This window comes from Mustela erminea, chromosome 5 (assembly GCF_009829155.1).
Source record: "Mustela erminea isolate mMusErm1 chromosome 5, mMusErm1.Pri, whole genome shotgun sequence".
In the NCBI taxonomy this organism is placed as follows: Eukaryota; Metazoa; Chordata; class Mammalia; order Carnivora; family Mustelidae; genus Mustela; species Mustela erminea.
The window spans coordinates 62,837,440-62,860,399 of NC_045618.1; the positions used below are offsets into that span (position 1 = coordinate 62,837,440).

At 50.2% G+C, this 22,960-nt stretch overlaps 1 protein-coding gene across 3 annotated transcripts; it reads right to left on the reverse strand.

Annotated features, from left to right (window-relative positions):
- Positions 1-252: 252 nt before the first annotated feature.
- PLA2G4D (phospholipase A2 group IVD) lies at positions 253-21,874 on the reverse strand. 3 transcript variants are annotated; one of them, XM_032343416.1, is made up of 20 exons: positions 21,759-21,874; positions 18,617-18,689; positions 18,290-18,426; positions 17,585-17,716; positions 16,867-16,907; positions 16,460-16,502; positions 15,124-15,187; positions 14,661-14,797; positions 13,786-13,896; positions 13,621-13,658; positions 13,304-13,439; positions 12,853-12,989; positions 11,425-11,647; positions 5,607-5,724; positions 5,103-5,240; positions 4,779-4,886; positions 4,446-4,637; positions 4,026-4,192; positions 3,176-3,362; positions 253-2,061 (listed from the first exon to the last, which is right to left on the reverse strand). In XM_032343416.1, the coding sequence occupies exons 1-20, from the start codon at positions 21,801-21,803 to the stop codon at positions 1,835-1,837; spliced, it is 2,454 nt and encodes an 817-aa protein (XP_032199307.1). In that variant the 5' UTR covers positions 21,804-21,874; the 3' UTR covers positions 253-1,834. The 3 variants fall into 3 exon arrangements, with proteins under 3 accessions (XP_032199307.1, XP_032199308.1, XP_032199309.1); XM_032343417.1 differs by lacking the exons at positions 3,176-3,362; positions 4,026-4,192; XM_032343418.1 differs by lacking the exons at positions 14,661-14,797; positions 18,290-18,426; positions 18,617-18,689; positions 21,759-21,874 and having other exon boundaries at positions 17,585-17,666.
- Between the last annotated feature and the right edge of the window lie 1,086 nt (positions 21,875-22,960).

Below are 22,960 nucleotides of genomic sequence, written 5' to 3' on the forward strand. Positions count from 1 at the left end.
TTCAAAATTGATGACAAACTACAGTAATCAACACAGTGTGGTCTAGCGTAAGAATAGACAAACAGATCAATGAAATAAGTCCAGATATACACCCTCACATCCACAGGTGACTGATTTTCAGGGAGCCCTCCCTGAAGACCATTCAATGGGAGAAAGAATAGCCTTTTCAACAAGTGGTGCTGGGATAGCTGGACACCCATATGCCAAAGAAAGAAATTGAACCCCTATCTCACACGGTATACAAAAAAGTGAACTCAAAATGGATCAAAGACCTAAATGTAAGGGCTGAAGCCACCTGTTTAGAAGAAAACAGGTGTAAACCTTCATAACCATGGGTTAGACTATGGTTTTTTAAATACAACACCAAAAGCACAAACAGCAAAAAACATATATATGTAAATGGCACCATCAAAGTAAGAAAGTTTCTGTGCTTCAAAGGATAGCCTCAGGAAAGCGAAAAGGTAACCCACAGATTACTTGATTTGCAGAGAAAAACTGCAAATCATACATTGGGTCAGGGATTTGTATGTAGAAAATATACAGAATTCTTAATAAGAAAAAGACACTTAATCCAATGAAAATGGGCAAAAGATCTGAATAGACATTTCTCTAAAGAAGCTCTACAAAAGTCCTAGAGTATACAAAAAGTTTCCTAACATCATTAGTCATTAGGGAAATGCTGATAAGATACCACTTTACAACCATTCCGATGATTGAAATCAAAAGACAGACAACAACAGGTGGGGGCTAAGAGGTGGAGAAATCAGTGCCCCGGTATAAGGCTGATAGGAATAGAAAAATGGGGCAGCAGCTTTGGAAAATGGGCTGGCAGGCCCTCAAGAGGTGAAGCAGAGAATTACATTATAATCCAGCAAATGTATTCCTAGGTAGACATGCAGAAGAATGAAAAACACTTTCCACATATGGACTTGTACATGACTGTTCATAGAACCATTATTTGGAATGACCAAAAAGTGGAAACAACCCAAGGGTCCATTATCCAGTGACCATCAGGTAAGCGTGGGACTTTTATTCTGCCACAGAAAGGGATGAGGCACTGACGCCTGCTACCACGTGGATGACCCTTGAGCACATCCCACCGAGTAAAGGACGCCAGACACAAAAGGCCACATACTGTATGATTCCATGTATAGGAAATGCCCACAAGAAGCAAATCTATAGAAACAGAAGGTAGATTAGTGGTTGCATAAGGCTGGGGAGGGAGGGTTGAGGTTGACATCTAAGAGGTGAGGGGTTTCTTTTTGGGGTGACAAAAATCTTCTCAAAATGACTGTGGGAGGTTTGCCCAATTCTTTGAATATGTAGTAAAAGCCATCGAGTCGTACTTTCTAGAAGGATGAATCATGTTGTGTGTGGACTATGGGTCGCTATAGTTGCTTAAAGATAGTATCAAAGAAGAGTGAGAAAGGGGAGGAGGGGACGAAGAAAAGGTTCTCAGGACACAGTGTGATTCCTGATGCCTGGAGCCACCTCTCAGTCAGGCCCTGACCTGCCTACCCCTGGTCTGACACTGGCAGCTTGTACCCCAAATCTGTTCTGTTTGGCATGAGAGTCATTGCATGGGAACATGTTTCTAGTCAGACCAGCAATGCTGCACACTGGTCTGGTGAGTTTGCTTCCAGCTCCTCTCAAGCCAGCAATGAAAGTGAGGAAGAACTTGGGGTGCCGTGCAGCCCTTCTGGGCCGAGAGAACTGCTGCAGAGGCAGCCCAGGGGTGGACAGCCCAGCGAGAGCGGTGGTCCTACCCAGCAGTCCTTGGGTTAAACCCCCAGCCCCTGGAGGGTTGTCAGAGAGTTGGGGTCCCTGAGCCGCCTCAATTCTGCGCTGCTCGAGGCCTGGCCCCCAGGGCCCGGTGCTTCATGGCAGTCCTCAAGGCCTGCAAAATGGCACCCTGGCTGTTCCGCACGTTATAGTCACTAAGTTGCAGCAGGTGATCAAAGTCTTCCTCCTTGTAGGTCATGTTGAACAGGGAGTAGGGCGAGTTGGTCCCAGTGAGATCCACCTGGCCCACCGGGAGCTCTGCAGGGCTGCGCTGGACACCTGCCCAGGGGTGAGAGGGATTAAGACTAGGACCCAGAGGCCTCCAGAGCTGGGCAGGAGGACGCCTTGCGGCTGGGCAAAGCGGTGGGCTGCTCCTCACTAAAGGGCTCCTTGCTCTCCCCCCAGGCCTCTGTGTCCTTTGCCCAGAAAGAGAAATGTGGAGAGTAGGTACTATTTGGAGATATGAAGGGTTTGCTGCTCCCACTCCACACACTTCCTTGTGGCAATGTACTCCCACTCCTGAGGCAACACCGTGGTATCTGTTTCACCTTCCGGGGCAAGGAGCAAACGGCTGGACCAGAGTCAGTCATCCTAGTGAAGGGTTCTTAAAACTCATGATGGAAACAGGAGTCTGAAAACCAAAGGGATTTCTGCTTTTTAAGAAGCAGTCTTTGTTGAAAGAGAGAGAGAGAGAGAATTCTAAGATGCGAGCTGAGCCTGTTAAGGGTAAATCTGGAAGGTGTGGAATTAGAGTGGGAACCAGAAAGCCAGGAATAACACACAGAAGAAGTGAGGCTTCTCCACCTGAAAGGTCTGACCAGTTGGCAGGAAGCAAGTCTGGAAGGCATAGTGATGAGGTTTTACATTTCAGGGACCCCCAGAGTAGAGGCCCAGCTTCCTGAGAAGGAAGGGCTGGGGTGGGAGGGAGAAGCCAACTGAAATCTCAGGTAAGGTCAGGAGAATCTGAGAGCCTGGAGTGGGGGGCCTCTCGGTCCCAGCGGCCTGGCCCTCCAACAACGTGGTGCCAAGCCGGGGTGGAGATGGCTGCAGATGGGGATGATGCAAGAAGGCCTCTGGAGGCCCGGATTCCCACACACCACCCCAGGAGAGCAGAGGAGCCCAGGTACAGCTGAGGTGAGCAGGGGTGTGTGTGTGGCAGGGGAGCCTGGGGTCATGACACAGGACAGCAGCACTGTGACTTTGCCAGCAGAGTGCTCTGCAGGGACATGGTGTCCCCAACAGAGACCAGCACACTGCCGGGTCCAGAACTGGGTGGAACTAGCCTGATGACCCCTCCGCCCGCCAGCCCCCATGGGAACACCGGGAAGCTCGAAGGCCATGCCTCCGAGGGTCTGGCCTGCCAGGCTTGGGAGGAAGGGAGGGGATGCCTTACCAGGGGCTGAGTGGTCCCTGAAGGAGGCATTGACCAGAGGGAAGTGCAGCAGGAGTGGGGCATCAGGGCAGGAGGGGTCTGAGAAGAGGTGGCACTCTGGTGGCTGGTGTTTGTCCTGAGGGCTGGGCTCCACCCGAGGGAATGGCAGTCCCCGGGCCCTGCAGTACGCCTCAGTCTGCTGCAGTGCCTGGTTGGGGGTAGGGGGCCCAGAGAGAACTGGCTACTTCCTGGTCATCTCAGGTCAGTGCTTTAGAAAATGCTAGAGCTCCAGCCCAACTGGACTGCTCCATGTTGGAACAAACTGGTCCTGGCCTGTGTGTGGTCCAGTTACAAAACCCAGTGTCTCCTCAGAGGGAGGTGAAGCATTCACTTCCAATGAATCCAAGTGGTCAGCCAATGTTGTTTGGTTAGTATCTTCAGGGGAGGCAGAGACCTAGCACTCTGCTCCATCTGGGATTCTGTTGCTAGGTTATGCAACTCCACAGAGCTTTGAGGGTCTCAGTAAGGGACCCACTTCTGTACCAGAGCCCTATTCCTGCCCCCATACCGCCCTACTCCTGAGTGCCCAGAGATACCCTGAGGGAATGGTTGTGGACAGGCCAGGATCTCCTAGCAGATTCTTCTTGGGTAGGTGCTTCCTCCCTGTCCACCTGTCCTGGGAGCCCAGCACCCCAGCACCTCCATAGCCCTTCCCAACCAAGGGCCCTGGCAGGAGTCTGTGAGTCAGAGCCTGTCACCCTTCCCTCCCCTTGGGGGCCCAGGAGGTCAGGGTCAGTGGCCCAGTGGCTTGCCCCTGGAGCATGGCCTGGCCACAGGGTCTCTGGGGTTCCCATGGGGCAACCAGAGGCACCTCAAAGGACGAGGGTAGGGAGTAGTCGAAGGAGAGAATGAGGTCCAGCCTGCGGCCTGGCCGGAACATGGAGGGACAGCTGGTGTTGAGGAAGTAGCCGGCATCTACCAGGCAGAGCTGGGGCTCCTGAGGGGTTAGCTGGCTAGCAGTGGAGTCTAGCGGGCAGTCTGATGGAGGAGGCAGTTGACAGTCAGTTCCTCAGCCACACTGCAATTGCCTCCATGTCCCCTTCTGTCCTCTGGCACCACTCTCTGTGAGGACACGCCACCCCAGCCCTTCCCAAGACCTTCTGCAGGCCGACCCCAGAAGGGTATGCTATGACTCACCCACCCCCAAGTCCTCTGCCAGTCCTAACCACAGTCCCTGTCCCCCCCGGAAGCCCAAGCTTATTCTCTAGGGAGACACGGCGGGGGCCCTTACCTGCCCAGGTGGAGAAGTCTTTCTGGCTATAGTAGTTCCGGTGCAGCTGGAGGCCCCGGAGGAAGTTGCAGCTGTGCTGGTGGAAAGGCCTGCCCGTCAGTAAGCCCTTAAACGCCTTGGCCAGTGCCGTCCCGGGTTGCAGCCATGAGGCCTCCAGCCACGAGGAGGTCTTCAAGGAGGCAGGAGACTCCTCTGGGCTCAGAGAAACAGATGTTGGTCAGGTGAAGGGCCTGGAAATGCCTGGGCCTGCTTCCCCTCCGAGAGTGCCCCTCCCCCAGCATCTGAAGAGGAAGCCGCCTCAGCCCAGGCTCCCCTTCTTGCCTCGCTTCTTACCCAGGTTCCTGATCTTGTCCTTGAGGTGCTGCTTCCGGGTGTCCTCAGAGCTGAGGAGGTCATACCAGACATCCAGCAAGTTCAGGGACAAAATATTGCTCCAGATACCTGAAGGCCAACCCCCTGACAAAAGTCAGCCTCAGGCCTCAGCACTTGGCCTTCCATCACACAGAGGGCGGGGATGGAAAATGGGAGGCAGGTGGGACCCCAGTGTCCCACCACCCCCTGTGTGGGGGCTCTGCCAGACCTGAGCACAGGAATCATGCCCAGTCAGGGAGGCCTGGCGCAGGACCGGCCACAATCTTCAGAGTAACCACCACTCACCTTCCAGAAAGCAGATCCGGGACTCAGGGAGCTTCCTCATCAGCTGCCCCATGAAGAACTCGGAGCCGAAGAGTTCGCTGGGGACAAAGGCTCCATACTTCAGGAACCCAACCTCATAGGGGGAAAACTCCACCCACTCTATGGGAACAGGAGCAAGAGGCAGGAATGAGAGGCAAGTGGGGTGAGGAGCGCCCCAGCTCTGAAAGGGGCCAAAGATGCTGGCCCCAGCCTTCTCCCTGCCTGGCTGATTCCTGGACTGACCATCCCCCCACCCAGCCCCTTGACCACATCCCCACCCCCACCCCCCACCAGGTCCATGAGCTCTGCTGCCTGGCTCATGAGCCCATCAGAACCGCCTCTCTTCCCAGAAGGCTGAGCAATCTGTGTAAGTTCCCTGTCTGAATTCTCTAAAGACCCGTGCACAGGGTGGTATGCGTGTGTGCGTGTGTGTGTGTGTGTGTGTGTGTGTGTGTGAGGGTTAGTGGGCAGGGCTAAAGATTGTACCCTTGAAGTCGAAGGTCTCCAGATTGTTCTCTTTGACATTGAGGCTCAAGTAGAGGGGCAGAGGGTTCTGGCCCTGCTCCAGTGCTGTTTTCTGTTCCGACAGCTTCTGGTCCATCACCTGGGGTGGGAGGCATGAGGGCCTAGGTGTGGCTGGGAACACCCTAGAGGCAGTAACTCCACCAGGAATGCATGGAGTGGAGAGGGGCAGAGGCTGAGGGTGAGGAGGCAGCTCTCCATTGGACTTTGGATGGCATGGGTGGGTGCACCCATCCAGTTCTCACTCCCATTCCCATATTCCAACCAAAGGCAGGGGTTGCCATGTAAGGCTAAGGAGGTTGCACACTGCGTATCTCAAGAGAATGCCATTCACAAGGACTATGGTGTCAGGAGTGACATCTCTGCTCCTGTGGTTCGTGGCCCCATCTTTATGGGTTGAAGGGTGGAGGGGATGGGGACACTGATGCACAGACCATGCACACACACACACACACACACACACACAGAAAGGACACAGGGATCCCCTTTTACAATATACACTATAAGTTCCATCAGGGGACAAGCTGCCCCTTCTAGATTTACATGAATGCAGTCAAAGTCTCGGCCCCTCCAAAATGCTTTCCAGGCATCCTTGCCTCTCCCTTACCTGCCCCCCTCTTTCCTGCTTTGCACAGTATGAAGTTGTACCCCATTGTTTATTCTTGCCTCTGTTTCCAATTTTCTCTTCAATAAAATACCCAGTTCTGCCTTGATGGCAGGGACTATGGTTTGCCTTTTGGGACAGCACTCCAGAGTTCTAGGGGCAGAGAAAGGTCTCATTCCATCCCGGACCAGAGATGCCAATAGGGTTCATGTCCAGTATCAGCAAGGTTAATGGTGGTGGCTGCCTGAAGCCGCCCTTGGGAGAGAGCCTGCCCCAGGCTGTGGCTGCTTCTGACAGAGAGAGACACGTAGCACGGACCCACAGGCCCTCTCTTGGGGCTCTCCGAACTGGAAGGCACCTCACTCAGCAGCTAGACCTTGGAGGTTCCCAAACTGCCTGATCTGCCCTTATCAACTGATTTACCCAGAGGATGTGCTAAATAGATGACTAGGTTACTTCTGAGAATCAGCAGAAGCCACTGAGGAATGTTCTTCAGTCTCCCCAGATGATTCTGATGATTAGCCAAGTGTGTGTCCCAGGATTCTAGCCCCACCTTCCCAATGAGGAGTCCCCCTCCCACACCCATGGCAAGGACCTGCATTCCCCTGTGTATGTCTTCCTCCCGCAGCCCTCTGTCACTGATGGGTCCTCTTCCTGTGCCCCCTCCCCAAGTTCTGCAGGAGTACTCTGCAGGACCTGAGTTACAGGGAAACCACAGGAAAAAATTCCCCAATGCAGCTCAAGCCCCTGGCACTCTGTACCATAGCGACAAGTCGGACCCACAGCTGTGAGTGTATGTGGGTACTGAAGAGGGACGGAGCTTGATTAATAACTGTGATTTCCCTTCTCAAAGTCTTCTGATTTGGGAATCCTGTTTGCCTGCTCTTCTGACATGTAAGACGAGGGGAAATGGGTCCTTTTACTCCAGAGGCACCGTTTCTGACCTGGGGGAAAAGGGTCAGCTCACCCCCTCCATCTACTGAAGTAGTTGAAATACTGAAATACTGAATACTGAATACTGAAATATTATTTCAATAATACTGTATTCTTTTTCCTTTTAATAGCTCACCAGCAGCGGCAGGTGCTCCAAGCCCCGCCCCCATCCCCCCCCCACCATTTCCAAATGAGTGTTCCCAGCCCTGCAGGTCACCGCTCTGATGACTCAAGTGTCCCCAGAAGATGTGGGAGCTGGGTGTGGTGTTGGCGATGTGTTGACATGGTCTAGGTACTGTATGGGCAGGGGGGACTAAAGCCAAAACCTTTTTGGCCAGAATTGAAGAAAAACATGTAAGACCTTAATTCAGGAAAAGACAAGAGATAAAAGGGTGCCAGGGTCCTGGGATTAAGTCCCACATCAGACTACCTGCTCAGCCCGGAGTCTGCTTCTCCCTCTCCCTCTGCCTGCTGTCCCTGCTTGTGATTTCTCTCTCTCACTCTGCGTCAAATAAATAAATAAAATCTTAAAAAAAAAAAAAAAAGACAAGAGAAAAACTATGAGTTTCGTCCTGAGGAATGGTGAGCAACTTCTAAGCAGTTCAGGGCTTGCTAGCAAAAGATAAAAGAAAAAAGTCTGATAGACATGGTTTGAGAAGCACTGATTATAACTGGTATATTTTACAAGCATGTTTTTGTTTTGTTTTCAAAGCCTGAAGCAGTATTCTAGAAGTGTGTAGGCTAATAAAACTCTGTGTAAAGTTCAGGGTATACTATTTCTGTAATAATAATTTTAATGAAATTGTGATTTCTTATGGAGTTATATTTTCTGATATTTAAAATGACTTTTGGAGCTGTATATTGGCATAAAATAGAGATAATAAATGCTTTTATCCAAAATCTTATATTTGAAATACACACTAAATTTATCTGATTAAAGAATTATTTTAAAAAGCATACAATGAATGTTAGCTTTAAGACATAAAGCATAATAACTAAAAAAAAAAATTTGAAAAGCTTTAACATTGAGACAAAATTTTTTAAACCACATGGGTGCTCATGCCACAAGATTTTTTTCTTGTGAACCCAAAACACCCCAAACCTTGTTTGTCTTTTACAAAATGACTATGAACCTTGTGTCTTGTACCTTAAACCTTGTTAAGTCATTACTTGAGGATCAAATAGTAATTAAATGAAAGTCTTATTTATAGCCTCAGATCAAACTGTATTTTTTAGCACCTCATAAAGTAAACTGTTAAAACAAGCTTCTCCCAACTCTATAGTAATTAACTGCCACCACCAGGCAGAAAAGTCTTTAATAATTCACAACTGAATTAGCAGAAGTTCACAACTGAACATGAACTTTAAAAGCAGATCTGAAGAATACATAGGATATATTAATAAAATAATATTTCAAGTAGTTACATGGGTTTTAAAAATTAAATGCCACTTCAATAAAAATTCTTTTTTTAAAAGATTGATTTATTTATTTTAGAATGTGCATGAGAGCAGGGGGAGGGGCAGAGAGAGGGGGAGATAAGCAGATGTCTTGCTGAGCAGGGAGCCCCACATGGGGCTCCATCCCAGGACCTTGAGATCATGACCTGAGCTGAAACAAAGTGTCTGATGCTTCACCAATGGAGCCACCCAGGTGCCTCTCAACAAAAATGCTAACATCTCTCATGAAACATGACTAGCTGATTCTATTACATGTATAGAAGAGCAAAGGGCCAGAAGGAGCCAGGGTGATGTTGAGAAAAACCAAGGTGGCGAATGGGGGTAAATCTGCTCTATTAGATACCTGCATGCATTACAAACCCAGGGTCTCTAAATCAGTGCAGTGTTGGCCCATGTTGGAGAATCAGCCCCATCAGAATGGAAGGGAGCTCAGAGAGTCCCATAAATATATGAAGGCTGTCACAGGATACAAGTAGTGATGCAGATTTGTGGAGAAAAAAGAATAAGTGGTATTAAGTTTAATATGTTTGCTATTCCTATGGAAAAAAAAATAAAACTGGATTCGTGTTCACATAATACCTGAAGATCTATTAAAGACTAAGCCCTAATTGTGAAAAACAAATCTTTAAAACTTTTATAACAATATATAGGAGATTATAACTTTAGGAGAGGGAAAGATCTCTCTCGGGAGACTCTAAATGCACAAACCATAAAGGAAAAGAATGATAGACCAGATTATATTAAAATGATACATCAAAATCTAGTAGAACTGATAAAGGATTAATATCCAAAATCTATAAGGCATTCCACAAAATAATATTAGAGGTGAATTAATAGAAAAATGGAAAAGGATTGCAGTAGGTAATCCACAGAAGAGGAAGTCCCAATGAGAAATATACATGAAAATATTATCAGTCTCACTAAAAATCAAGGAAATGGAAAGCTACAATAAAATTTTGTATGACAAAAATAAATTTTTTGTATGACAACCATAAGATGAACAAAAATTAAAGGTCTGAAGAGCGTGTAGAGAAAAAAACATGGATACACTTAGAGTGGAAGTGTGAATTAATGAAACCTTTTTGGGAGAACAATTGGCAATAGGCAGGAAAGCTGAAGATGCATTTACCCAATGGGCTAAGAACCCCAACCCTGGGTATGTATCTTCGAGGTGCAGAGAACCTCTAACATCTGTGCACAAAGAGACTTGTTCAAAACCATTTCTGCAAGTAACACTATATTTTTCTTAAGGATGTACGATAAAAGGTATATACAATAAAATATATAATAGAGGTAAGTAAAGTATGTTATGTAATTATATGTTATGTATTATATAATCCAATCATGTATACAGACTGAAGTTATAAATGTGATGAGAAACCCAAATTCAGGATGGTGGTTGCCTCTGGGGATGGGAGGGAAATGTGACTGGGAAAGCTTCCACAGGGGCTTCAAGTCTTTCTGTAACATTATATTTCTTAGGCTTGTTGGTGAGAATGGGCATATTCATTACATTATTCTTTATGCTTTATGCATTTTCTTAGGTCTGAAGATTATTATAATATTTAATGATAAATATTGTTTATATAATAAATATTGTTAAACTAATACATAAAAAATAAGAATGGTTGGTAACTTCCAGGGAACATTGCTCTTACCAGCAAGAATAAAAATTAAAGAAAAAAATACAAAGTAATTCATTTTTGGTTAGTTTACATGATAATCTTTCTTGGTCAAACTTCTGATGCCCTAAGATAAGGAAGGTATGAATCATTCCTCTCCTAATGTATTTGATGGTTTACTTTTTTATAACAAACGTTAAGGGTACTTTTTTGTTTTAGTTGTTTCAAGTTAATTCAGATAATTATATGTGGTAAAACAATAGTGGAAACAAAAGAACTGATTTCAGTAATTGTATCAATTAATGTAAGATTAAGCAGTTGACTTACTAAACTTACCTTAAAGAAGCAATTTATAAAAAATGTTATCTGCTCAGTTTGGTCTTCATGGTGTTACAATAAACAGTAAAGAAATATAATAGCCGGGGTCCCTGGGTGACTCCAATGGTTAAGCCTCTGCCTTAAGCTCAGGTCATGATCCCAGGCTCCCTGCTCAGTGGGGAGCTGGCTTCTCCTTCTCCCCACTGCTTGTATTCTCACTTGCTATCTCTCAAATGAATAAAATAAAATCTTAAAAAATATATGTAGTAGCTAATAATGTTAACTCTACACCAAAGACCATTGAGTGTTCAGAACAAGCCTGTGAGGTAAGTACTATTCGCACTCATCCCCACTGAATAGAGGCCAAAACCCAGGCACAGAGAAGTTAGTAACTTGCGAAAGAACACAGAGCTGGTAAGGGGCACTGAGATTAAACCCAGGCAATCTGGCTCCAGAGTCTGTGCTTTTAACACTACCATGAAGATACAGAAGAAGATATTCTATATTGCAGTATTCATAAAATAAAAATTATTCGAGCAATCTCACTGCCACATAAGCATAGTGAAAGTTCTGTTTGCTTAACTGACCTTGGCACTGACTCGTCCCTAAGCTCCTGAGAGATTCAGAAATCTCTGTTTTATGGCCATGAACTGAAAAATAGCCTGACTCAAAAAGGCAGGATCCCAAAGTACAGAGGCACTGAGACACTATGGCCCCTGCGTCCTTTCCCCACAGATCCCAGCCTCCTTCACCCAGTAGGAAATGCACATGCGCAGCAGCTAACTGCGCGGCTGCCCCAGGACCACAGGTGCACGCTGGTCCAGACTTGCCAGCATTGGTGCCCTACCTGGTTGTGCAGCATGGACTCCAGCACGAGAGCCCACAGGTCCACAAAAGTCGTGGGGTAGCCTTGCTGCGCCCGCAGCTCCAGCTCCTGGTGGTAGCTCGCTAGGCGCTCCGGGGAGAAGACCTCCATCTTGCTCTTGACCAGGTGCTCCCTGGCATATTTGATGGGTCCTTCAAGGTCCTTCTGTGACCACTCGGGGTCCCCGTAGAGGTGGGCCATTGTCCTGGGAAAATAAAGGGACAGTATGACAGGAGGCAGAGGCCCCGGATTGGGTCACTGAGACATCTCCTTCCCACCCTCCCACTTCTCCCAAGGTGATGCTCTTGCAGCCAAGGCCCTGCCCATCTGGAAAATGTGTCTCAGGGCTTTCTCTCAGATCAGCGCTGTCCAATTTAAACATAATGTGAGACACAGACATAATCTAAAATTTCCCAGTAACCACATTTTGAAAAAGTAAGAAGAGAGCAATAAAAATTAATTTTAATAGTATTATTTTAATTCGATATACCCCCAAATTCTCACTTCAACATGTAATCAATAAAAAAATTAACATAATTTTTTTCTTCAAACCAAGTCTTCAAAATTCTCTGTGTATTTTTATCTTTATACCACATCTCAATCTGGACTAGCCACATTTCAAGTGGCCCATAACCACATAACTAGTGGCTACTGCATTGTACAGAACAGATCTAGACCCTACACCCATCTTCATGGGCCTGTCCTGAAGCCCTTGAAGACTGCTTGCCCACAGCTGTCATCTAAAATCCTCTGAGTTTACTCTCCTTTTACTGCTTCGAGTCACATTTCAGTAAGACACAAAGGAACGAATATCTAAAAGTGAGAAGTCCCACCTCATCATAGGCAGGGGTGGGTATATAGGAAGGCAATGTTGTCTTTAAATAAGAGGTTAAGATAGTACCTCTTAATCTCAATATTTCCATCTATACTATAGGGACAGTAAAAAAAAAAAAAAAAAAAACCCTACCCTAGAGAGTGTTATGAGGATTTAAATGAGATAATCATGTTTAAAGAAAAAAGATCTACTGACTTGGAGTTCCTGACACATGTCAGATCAGGTGTTTTACTTGGGCTGCCCCAGGACAATCGTACGGAGTAAGAACTACTATTACCCTGTTCTGGAGATGAGTTGCCCAGTAAGGGGTGTTGCAGAGATTCAAACCCCAGCTCCTCCTGAATCAGCTGCCTTAGCCCTCTCCAGTAGCATGGAATGGGTGTCTTCCAACCCCTTCTCACAGGAGGACCTCTGTAATACCTACTTCCTCCCTTTTGAGAAAGCCACCTGGCACCCATCGGACTGTAGTGCTCACACCCTCTTGACTTCCACACATAGAGGGGTTCCCCTGGTGTCTGCTCCATTCTCCTCTAGGACCCGATCATCTCTGCTCTTCCAGTCCCCAGGCCCCTCACCATGTAGAGCCCGAGATGCCGCTGATGTAGGTGACACAGTCCAGGAGGCCCAGCTTCTGCAGGGCCAACAGGTGGCCGTAGAGAGCGGTCATGGCCCGGGCACCTCCTCCTGTGGCCATAATGCCCACAATGGGGACCTGGACTGACACAGACACAGACCAGCTTAACCAGGACCAGGATGGAGGGAAGGGACGTCGGGGCCAGAGCCTGATGCAGTCAGACTTAGACCAAGAGCAGCCAACCTTTCCCTCTCCCAGGAAGTGACAGCTCTCGGCCCTGGATGGGGCCCGAAAGAGAGTGAGAACCCCACAGCTTACCACCCCCCGCCCTGCCATCCCCCACACAGCCACTCTCATCTCTGTTGACTAGAGTGTCTAGAGAGGGCAAGGATCAGGTACTTCCTTAAGGCCAGTTGACGGTACTGCACCCACATTCCCCTGTACCCCCAAACCTCATCTTCCTGTAGGTCTCTGTCCAGCTGCAGGACATGCTTGAGAGCCTTGGCCACCACCTGCTTCCTCCTGCTCAGGAAGGCTTTCTCCTCTGCACACAGATCAAAACCCAGGTGCACATCCAGCTCCTTAGGGCTGGGGTAGTAGAGGATCCGAAGGTCAGGGAGGCACTGCATAGCTCAGCCACTGGCTGGCCACGCCCAGGATAGCTGCCATATTACCTCCCTGCTCTCAACCCCAAGGGCCACCCATTCCACAGCACTCCCTGCCTCATGACCACCACACACCGTCCACCCCAGATATGAATGTCCCTTACCAGCCCTCAGTCTTGAGCTGCAGCCTCACTCCTGGGGTCTGAAATCAAAGTGAGAGACTGGATTAGAATATTCTCAACCCTGAGAGGTATGTGGGTATCCCCTGGGGGCCTGGGCTCCCCATCTTTATTCTCACTGGCACTTCCCATCCAGTTGAGGCCACTTACATTTGTAGTAGGAACGTGAAAGGTCACCTCCTTTCCTACGGCCAAGGACCTCAGGGGCACAGTGAGATGCCCAGCTGACTCGTCTGAACTCCAGCTGTTACTTGAAGAGCTCTGGAAGGAAATATGCATTCATTCAACCAATCCTTACTGAGTATCTAGACAGACGAACACAGTCTGTGTCTCTAATAATATAATCACAATATTTACAGTGATTATAATTATACCACTTATAATGACATTATTAAAATAACTTGCTGACATTTTTTGTTCTGAGTTGTGTATATGAATTGATAACAAAATAGGTAACGAACAGATGTTAGCAAATGTTATACAGGAGAAAAAATGTGGTAAAGGAAGTCCTAAGCAGTGTGATATGAAAAAATAAACCAAGGTGTGGTGTGGGGGGTCTATTTAAGATGGGGAGTCAAGGAGGGCCCCTCTTGGCTGAGATCTAAAGGAGGAGGAAGTGAGGAAGAAGAGGAGGAGGAGGAAGAGCAGGCAGCCTCGGAAGCAGCCAGAGGAGAACCCCGAAGGCTCTTGGTGTGTTGGGAAAGCAAAAAGAGACATATAGGCTGGAGCATCATGAAAGAGGGGGAGCACAGAACAAAGTGAGGCAGCAGAGCTGGGCAAGAACCAGGCCATGCAGAGGCACAGAGATGGGGATTTCTTCTAAGACCATCGAGGCAGATGCCACTGAAAGGTTCAAACAAAGTCTGACAAGACAGGGCAGTCCCCACGCCCACTCCAAACTCCTGGTGATTCTCCCTATCTGCCAAAGGCTTGGTGCCTCTCTGGGGGAGGCTGGGATTGGCCTAAGAGGGGCCCGCAGCAGCTGGAGCTGGCCCATGGCAGGGAGCTGTAAAGCCAGGACCCACCCTCACACGAGCACTCAGTTTTCCCTCCTGGGCTGCCATGTAATGGAAGCGGAAGGCAGAGGCTGGACCCAGCACCGATGTCTGCGTGTCTTCATAGGACCCCTTCAGCACCAGCTCCAGCTCCAGCTTGTCCTGGTCTAGGCAGAGAGTGGGCAGACTAGCACGAGGGGAACAAGAGCCAGGAATCCGAGCAGGGACCCCAGGAAACTGTCAGTATTGCTTGGACATGGGCGAGACCTGGGAGTTTGGACCAGGAGAGCCAGTATTCTGGAATGGGCCCTCCCCAGCCCACTGGGCCCCACAGCCCCCATGGGACTCCCACTTCCTGCAACACACCCTCCCCCAGGTCAGAGAGACCCTCGAGTCCACAGGAGAACCTGTTGCCCTCGTGCTGTGTGAGCAAGAAGAAAGAGGGCCCACACAGGTGTCCCAGCCACTCCATCTAGCCCTGAGCAGGCCTCACCCGTGACCGTGGCGGTGCTCCCAGCACGGTCCAGACAGACATCCAGGCAGGACAGCTCTCGGGCCTGGGGCAGATCACATCGTGGGCTGGGGGCTCAGCAGGGAAGGCTGAGGTCCCCTCAACCTCACCCCCTGAGCCACACTGTCCCCAATCCACCACACACTGAACAGGAAGTGGGACCAGAGTGGGACCAGAAGAACCACCAGCCCCCTCCTCTGATTCTGGAGCGGTGGGGGAAGCCCCACCTCCACCCTGTGCACCCCCCCAGCTTTCAAAGATCTGCTGAACTTGGGGGATCTCTGAAGGCCGCCCGACCCTCAGGCACCGTTCTTTTCTCTCCGTGTTTCTCTGCAGGCTCAGCCTGGAGAGTGCCTTCTCCCACAACTGCTCCCAAACAGTAGCACACAAACCACTGGCCTACAGGATGATGGACCAATGTCCCAGCTGTCCTCCAGCTGACCAGCTTGCCAAAGGAGCCCACTGCATTCTCTGTCATGCCTGTCACCTGATGCCCACAGCCCACTCAGCTCCTGACTGACTCTCTCCCTCAGACTGACTGAGTTTACCTGCCCACCACTGCTCTCCAGCACCTCAGATAAAAAGCAGCTGCCACAGGTATGATGATTTTAACATGCATTTGTAAAAGTAACACTAGCCCACCAAGCAGGTCCTTGTATGACCCTGAGGGTAGAGGCCTCCTTCCCTCACACTAGACCCTGCTGCCAGATCATACCTGTGTTACAGGCTGGCGACCTTTGAGTAGAAAGCTTCTAGTCCATTGTTTACCACCTGTTCGTGTTGCTGTGAACTTGTTGTGAGCTTGCACTGTTTCAGAAGTGCTGATCAAGACCCTCCACTGTCTCAAGGAGGAGCTAACTGACCCCTGACTCTGTCCCAGAGCCCCCAGGTTGGAAGTGCAGTGCTCTGGAAACTTCCTCTGGGCCTCTGCTGTGCAGTGCTAACACCCCAGCTGGGCCTGGCTGGCCTGTCGCCTGCCATCTTCTGAGGCTAAGAGCTAGAAGTCCATCACAGGTAATGAAACCCGTCAGGAACACCTACAATTCGCCCCGACACTCCCTCAGCCATCAAATCTTGGGCCCAAATCTCCCCCCAACAGAGTCTCGGCCTCCCTCTCTCCATGTTCTCTTAAGGCCCTGGCCCTTCCCAGCCCCCAGCCCCTGACCACAGCCCCAGGGGAACCACTGAACTGGGTGGCCCCGGGTGGTCTTGCCACAGTACCCTATCTCTGCGTATCCCTTCAGCACCTCCAGCCTCAGTGTTGGCTCTGGGGCCCCTCCCTCAGCTACCCCTCACAAGCCAGGGGAGGGTGGTTTACCACAAGGACGTTGTTGGTGATGAGGTTTTCTGGAGAGTCCGACCTGGAAAAATCAGAATATCCGGAGCTCAGCCTGACAATGCAAAAGGTCCCTGTACTGAGCTGCCCCTCACAGCACAGCCTCAAGCCCCCATGGGGCCTCCCTGGGTGATGCCAAGGGACCCCAAGTCCTGGATACCACTCAGGGGGAAGGAGGGGCTTCTGAAGATTGCCATGTGGGAGAGAGAGGGAGAGTGTGGACAAGGAAGCAGTGACCTTTCTCTCCTCATTGCTCTAAGAGGACCCCTCCCCTCCGACCCAGACGGGCAGGGGTGGGGGCGAAGGGACAGAGAATCTGGGTCAAAGACATTTCCCTATATAAAGCCTGGGTCCTGAGGCACTCCCTGGGCTGTGTGATTATTACTCACGTTTTTTCCAGCTTGAACTCCACGTCCAGCTCCTCCTGTCCCTGAAATCAACGATGAGCAAGTCGTGAACATTTATATATCTTTAGAGGTGACACAGTTCTTTGACCATGCATTGTTTCGTCTCCAGCAGTCGCTCAGGGAGGCGCGATACTACACTCTTCCCACTTTACAGATGTGGGAATTGAGAATTGGGGGAAAGAGGGGCTGCCTACCCAAGTTAGCCTCAGCTGTTGAGTCTGCAGAGAACAGGCCTCTCTCCCTGGCAGGGCTGAAGCAGGACATAAGGAGAACAAGCCAAAAGAGGCTTAAGGATGCGCTAGTCCTCTTGAGAGGGACCTGACCTCAGAACCCCGCCCTCCCATTCCCCAGCCTTCCCCTGCTGGAGAAGGAGCAGAGACCTTCATAAAGCAGGCCTTGGGCACCACAGGCAAGCAGTGAGCAGGAGTGAGTTATGCAGGTTTTGATTGATATTAGGAAGTTCACCACCACCAGAAACCTCCCTCCCGTGACTAAAATCTCTGCAATGAGTGATTCAGTCTGTAACAGTCAGGTAAGCCTTCTCCTTTCCTACTACAATATAAATATCCCTGGAAGGGACTTCCCTCTTTTGTGAACACATTCAACACAGCAGCATTCCAGCAGATGGGAGAAGCTGGGGAACTTCCTCAGCCTGGAGGGCAGAGGGGTGGGGTGCAGAGGGGTGGGACTCCCCACTCACCTGGGGACGCAGGGAGAAGGTCTTCCGGAGCAGCTGGCCTGGGAGGACTTCTGAGATGTCATAGAGAACCTTGAAGCAGGCATCGTCCTCCGTGACTGAGTCCTCATCATAGACATTTAGCTCCAGAACATTCTAGGGACCCGAGAACAGCAACTTAGCACATTATTTACTTATTACTATACTTCATACCTGTTGAGCCCTTACTTGATGCCCAGGGTCGGAAAAGATTATTATGCCTCCATACCTTGTACTTCAAAGTAAAAATAATAGTAAACCTTAAAAGCATTAAAAGGAAATCCAGCAAAGTTCCTAATCTTCCCCTGCTAATTTTTGTTTTTATAAAAAATAAAATTCTTTCAGTGTTTCCCCACCACTGCACACTTCCCCCCTTTGCTGCCCCCAAGGGACCTTATGTACCAGGCATTGTTTTAGGAGTCTTCCATGCTTTATCTCATTTGACCTCAACAACCCCCTTAGGAAGGGGTTCTTACTGCCGCTGTTCCACAGATGGTCTTAGAGAGGACCAGCAACTTGCCAGAGATCAGGCTCTCAGACACAGGGTGGGTCACACGTTCTCTCCCACAGAGCACACGGGGCTGGGAACAAAGACACTCCTCCCCGGTGTCTCTGACTGAGCTCTGGAGGAAAAGTGTGCTCCGATAGGAGGGTATAGCCTGTCCTTAGGTGGGTGGTCCTGGCCTTTACCTTGACCTGACTCTGGATTAGGAAACTGAAGGTCTCATTCCATACAGGATGACAGGAGTTGGTGATTGTTTTGGTCTTGAACTTTGTCCCAGGGACGGTTGGCAGCTCTAGGGTCACATAGGGGTCTGCCTCACTCACTGCCAATGTTAAGAGAACAGAGTAAGAGAGAATTCCTTACACTCCTCTCCAGGGTCCTCACCATGGTTCCTACCATGATCTTGGTGGCCACTGCGGGCAGCCCACCCCAGCCCCCAAGTTCCCACCTGGGCCTTTCCCACAGGGCCTGGTCATCTCTACATCCTTGGAGCCTAGGAAACAGTTACTCACACAAGTCAGTCCAGCCCAGGTTCCGTGCCTCCAGGACCCTCACAGTGAGCCTCCAGCAGGCAGAGGCCTCCTCCTAGAGGGAGAGAACAGACTGCTCAATCCCTCCTGCTCTGTCCCCAACCCCACCCCTCTGTGCTGAAGTTTCTCCTGACACACTCAGTGATGCTGCTAGGCATCCTGGGACCAAACAGCTTTCGCCCACCACTGCCCTTGGGGCTGTGGTCCTGGGCTGCAGCAGGAAGGGCATGGGAGACCAACCAGGGGTGGAATATGTGGGACCCCTTCCCCTCCGGGGACAGAATTGCTTCTGAGCTTCTGTGTGCTCTCCAGGACAGGGGAAGGACAGAGGCAGCCCAGACTCCCCCTCATCCCGGAAGCCACAGCCTGTGTGGGATACAAAGTGTCCCCACCTGCTCCTTTCCAGCCAGTCACCATATCTAATTTGAGCATCGTTGCCCATTTCTCTCTCCGGTCACCAAGAGCCTCTCAACCTCAGAAAGCCCACTGTCCCCTAGCAGGGTATTTTTCCCAGGGTGAAGCCCTATTTCTCATCACCTCTAAAACCATCACTAACACAGAGCATCACAGGATAGGCTGTGACAATAGATACAATGATGGGTCATTACTCGGGGAGGTTGAGTGGTGTGGGCAAGGCAGACTCCTAGACAGGATATCTGGATCTAAACCTTGGTCCTCTGCTTTCTTGCCGTGTGACCCTGGACAAGTCGCTAAACCTCTTAGAGCCTTCATTTCCTCATAAATAGTGGGACTAATTAATAGAGGCTAAATGTGTTAATGTCTGCAGAATGCTTAGCAAAAAAGTAAGCAGTTTCTAGATCATTATTATTCATTACTATTTATTAAGGGCTTGTTCTGTTTCTAGGTGCTGTACTAAGCAGATTATGTATTCCAAATTGATTTATCCTCTTGGCTCTCCTAAGAGAGGACTCTCATTTCCTCCCATTTTACAGATGAGAGAACTGAGGCTTAGAAAGGTTGCCGTAGGTCACAGAGTTAGCGGGTGACCTAGGTAGGATTCAAGCCCAGGTCTTCAAGATCAGAGCTCACACCTCCCATACTGTTCTATCTCCCCAGGACTTTGTTCCTTTGTAAAAGCATGCAACTTTCCCCTACTGCCCTCTGGATATCTAAACAGTAGGATTTCATAGATTTGTCCTAGACCAATGTGGATATTAAACTAACTATCTAATAAGATTCTCCTGAGGGCATTGGGTCTTCCCCTCCCCTGTTGAAATGTCCTGCCTTAATTGATGACTGACCCTGAAAGTTGTGAAGGGCTTTTCCAGCAGGGATTCCCCGCACCCCTCCCCAGCCCCCTGCACCTTCCCATAGACTCCTGGGAGTACCTCCCTGCTGGGAGTCTCAGCCACTGTTTCTCCCTATGCAGGGACCCCAGGGCATCCTCCAGCCTCTTCCCTTTGGAGAGGCTCAGTGCCGGCCCCTGCCCATCACCGGGGATGTGACCCAAGCGAATCTGATGTGGCTGGAGTTCCCCATACAGGAGTCCAACCACGGGATCTTCACCAGCAGAAGGAAAATGAGCAAGCTGCCTATTCCCCTGCTGGCCCCCAGCAACCCACTGTGGTAGGGAGGTTGCAGAGAGGAGGAGTGGACACTTCAGGCCCAGCCTCAGGCCCTGTATCTCCTGAGTCGTGCTGATCCGATGCTCCCGGGTCTTGGAGCAGGCAAGTCCCAGGGCAAGTCCGGATGCCTGGCCTGGCCTGCCCTGCCCGCCCAGCTCCTGCTGCCAAGACAGGCTCCAGGCCCCTGTTCCAGCAGGAAAGAGGCTGGGTGAGGCCACTGCTGAGGCGCCCCGGGAGTCAACTTGAAGGCTGGGTGTTGAGGGTCTGATCTTGGGGATTCAACCAGTCCCAACAGCATCCGCTGGGACTATGTGCTTTCCAGGCATGTGGGCAGACTTAAGCCCTCAGAGTCGCTGCACCTTGGGCTTCAGTTTTGCCCCTGGGCTGGGTCTAGAGCAGGCAGAGGAAAAGGATGCCCAGCCTTCTCTGGGGAGATGAGGATGAACACAGGTACATCAGAAACCTCCAGGGCTGGGTTCTGGGGCTCCAGCTGCAGATGGGAGGAGCAGATGGAGCCCGAGCCGCCCGGCCCCTCCACCGCCCCACTCCTGCAGCCTTGGGGTCTTGCCAGACTGGCATCTGGATATTTTCATCAGTGTCCACTTGTTTTGGGGGGGAGGTCTTCTAGATCTCAGGCTGACAGGGGTGGGGGCAGGAGGTGTTGTCCTTCAATGAAGGGGTCCCTCTCTGTTTCTCAGAATGGCCTGGTACCTGACTTGAGCCAGGCAAGTTTTCTCCAGGAGCACCCGTCTGGAGCTACTTGACCGGATCTGACTTGGGCCTGGTCTCAGGGCCAAGGCTCCAGAAGCCTGGCAAAGTCTGAGAATGAGGCAAATGCCTCAGGATGGTGAGCTTGACACACTTAGCCTCTTTCATGGCCCCTGCCTGGGGCACCAGGGGAGAACCAAAGAGCCAGTCCCTCTGGCCCTGGTCCACAGCACGGGATGAGAAATCTGCCCGAGAGAAGCACATGAAAGGAGTGGGCTAGCAGTCTATAGATCTCTTTGGCCTGGTGGCAACCTCCTCTCTTGGCCCAGTGAGTAACTGGCATGGGGACTTGGCCTGACAAAGCTCTGGGGACACACAGGGTGGTTTCTTGGCCCCTGCCAGTTCCAAGAGGCCCACTACCTGCAGAGGTGAACCATGGGCCTGGTGGGCTGTCCTCTTGTGACACGCAGCCACTGTGTTCTCTGAGGCGGTATGCAAGCTTTGGCAGGGAGGAGGGTAAGGACCTCTAAGGGGATTGCTGGCTGATCACTCACAGTGGAGGGAGAAGGTTCTGGTCTCCCAGGCCCTCCCTTCTATGGATGCCGTTCATCCATCCATCCCCTCCCCCACTCCCCATTCCCTAGAACAGACTCTCTTACCCTTTGCCTCCCACCCTTGGCCCCTGCCTGGGCAGAGACCCCAGCCCTGGGAGCCAGGCCTTCCCCAGAGGCCAGAATCACCTTGATTTTCACCAAGTCAGGCTTCTCAGAATGCACCCCGGCCCCAGGTCCTGCCCTAAGTGATACCCAGGGGCTTGGCGACACTGTTACCTGGTGAGGATGGTCAGGGGGTCCCCTAGTTGTCAGTCTTTCCATACCAACGCTTCTGGCTCCACTCCAGATCCAGCTACTGCCAAGAGGCCAGTTCCCTGGGCGGCTGTCAGCAACTATCCTAATGGGATGGGGCCGTGAATCTGCCCGCCTCTGAGGAGCTGCAATCCTATAAACAGGTTGGGGCTCCACCCCTGGGTCACTCCCTTAGCCTAGCATCTTCCCCTCTTCCCCAAGAGGCTGGGCCAACCAGCATCTCCAGAAACCTCTGGCAGGGCTCCAGGAACCACAGATGGAGCACCCCTTTCAGACTGCAGATGCCCCGAGGAGGGGAGCAAGTCCTAGGAGCAGCAGTGGGAAGCTGGTTCCTCTGAGGCTGAAGGTCTGGCACAGGGTAGGGGCAGAACTGTGGAAACCCTGCAGCCTAGCCCCAGCCTGAACCAGGCAAGCCTCTTAGGGCTTGCTGAGGGCTGAGCATATGGGAGCAGACAAGAGAGACCAGACCTCCTTGGCAGCTCTCTGCAGCCAGGATCCTGGTTTTCATAATAAAGGTGATCAGAGTGGCAGGCACTGAGCAGAATTCAGAGTGCTACAGGGGGGCTCTGGACTCTGGTTCTGAGCCCCTCACCTTCAGCTTTACCCTCTCCCCTTCCCTTTGGCTGATCCTAGGAGTTTAGAAGATTTCCTTTAGACTCAATTGGCAAGCATTCTAATATAGGTAAGAGAGACCAATCAGGACGCTCTTAGACTATGACTATTACAGAAGAAAACTTGGTGAAGTTACCTGTTTAAACTATTCAGTGTCCGCAGCAACACTAAGTGTTCTCCTAAAATGACATGAATTCAGTTATTTCGTTGTCAATCCACTATGTAATTGAATGACAGGATTTATTTTTCAAGGCAGATGAAACTGAATTAATGTTAACTTAGTACAAATGGATCTAAAAAGTATTATTACAGGGGTACCTGGGTGGCTCAGTCAGTTGGGCATCTGCCTTTGGCTCAAGTCATGATCCTCGGGTCCTGGGATCGAGTCCCGTGTTGGGCTCCCTGCTCAGTAGAGAGTCTGCTTCTCCCTTTCTCTCTCCCTCTGCCTCTCCCAATGCTTGCACTCACTTGCTCTCTTGGAAATAAATACAATCCTAAAAACAAAACTAAAATAAAAAGTATTATTACAGAATTGGCCAAAAAAAAAGAAAATT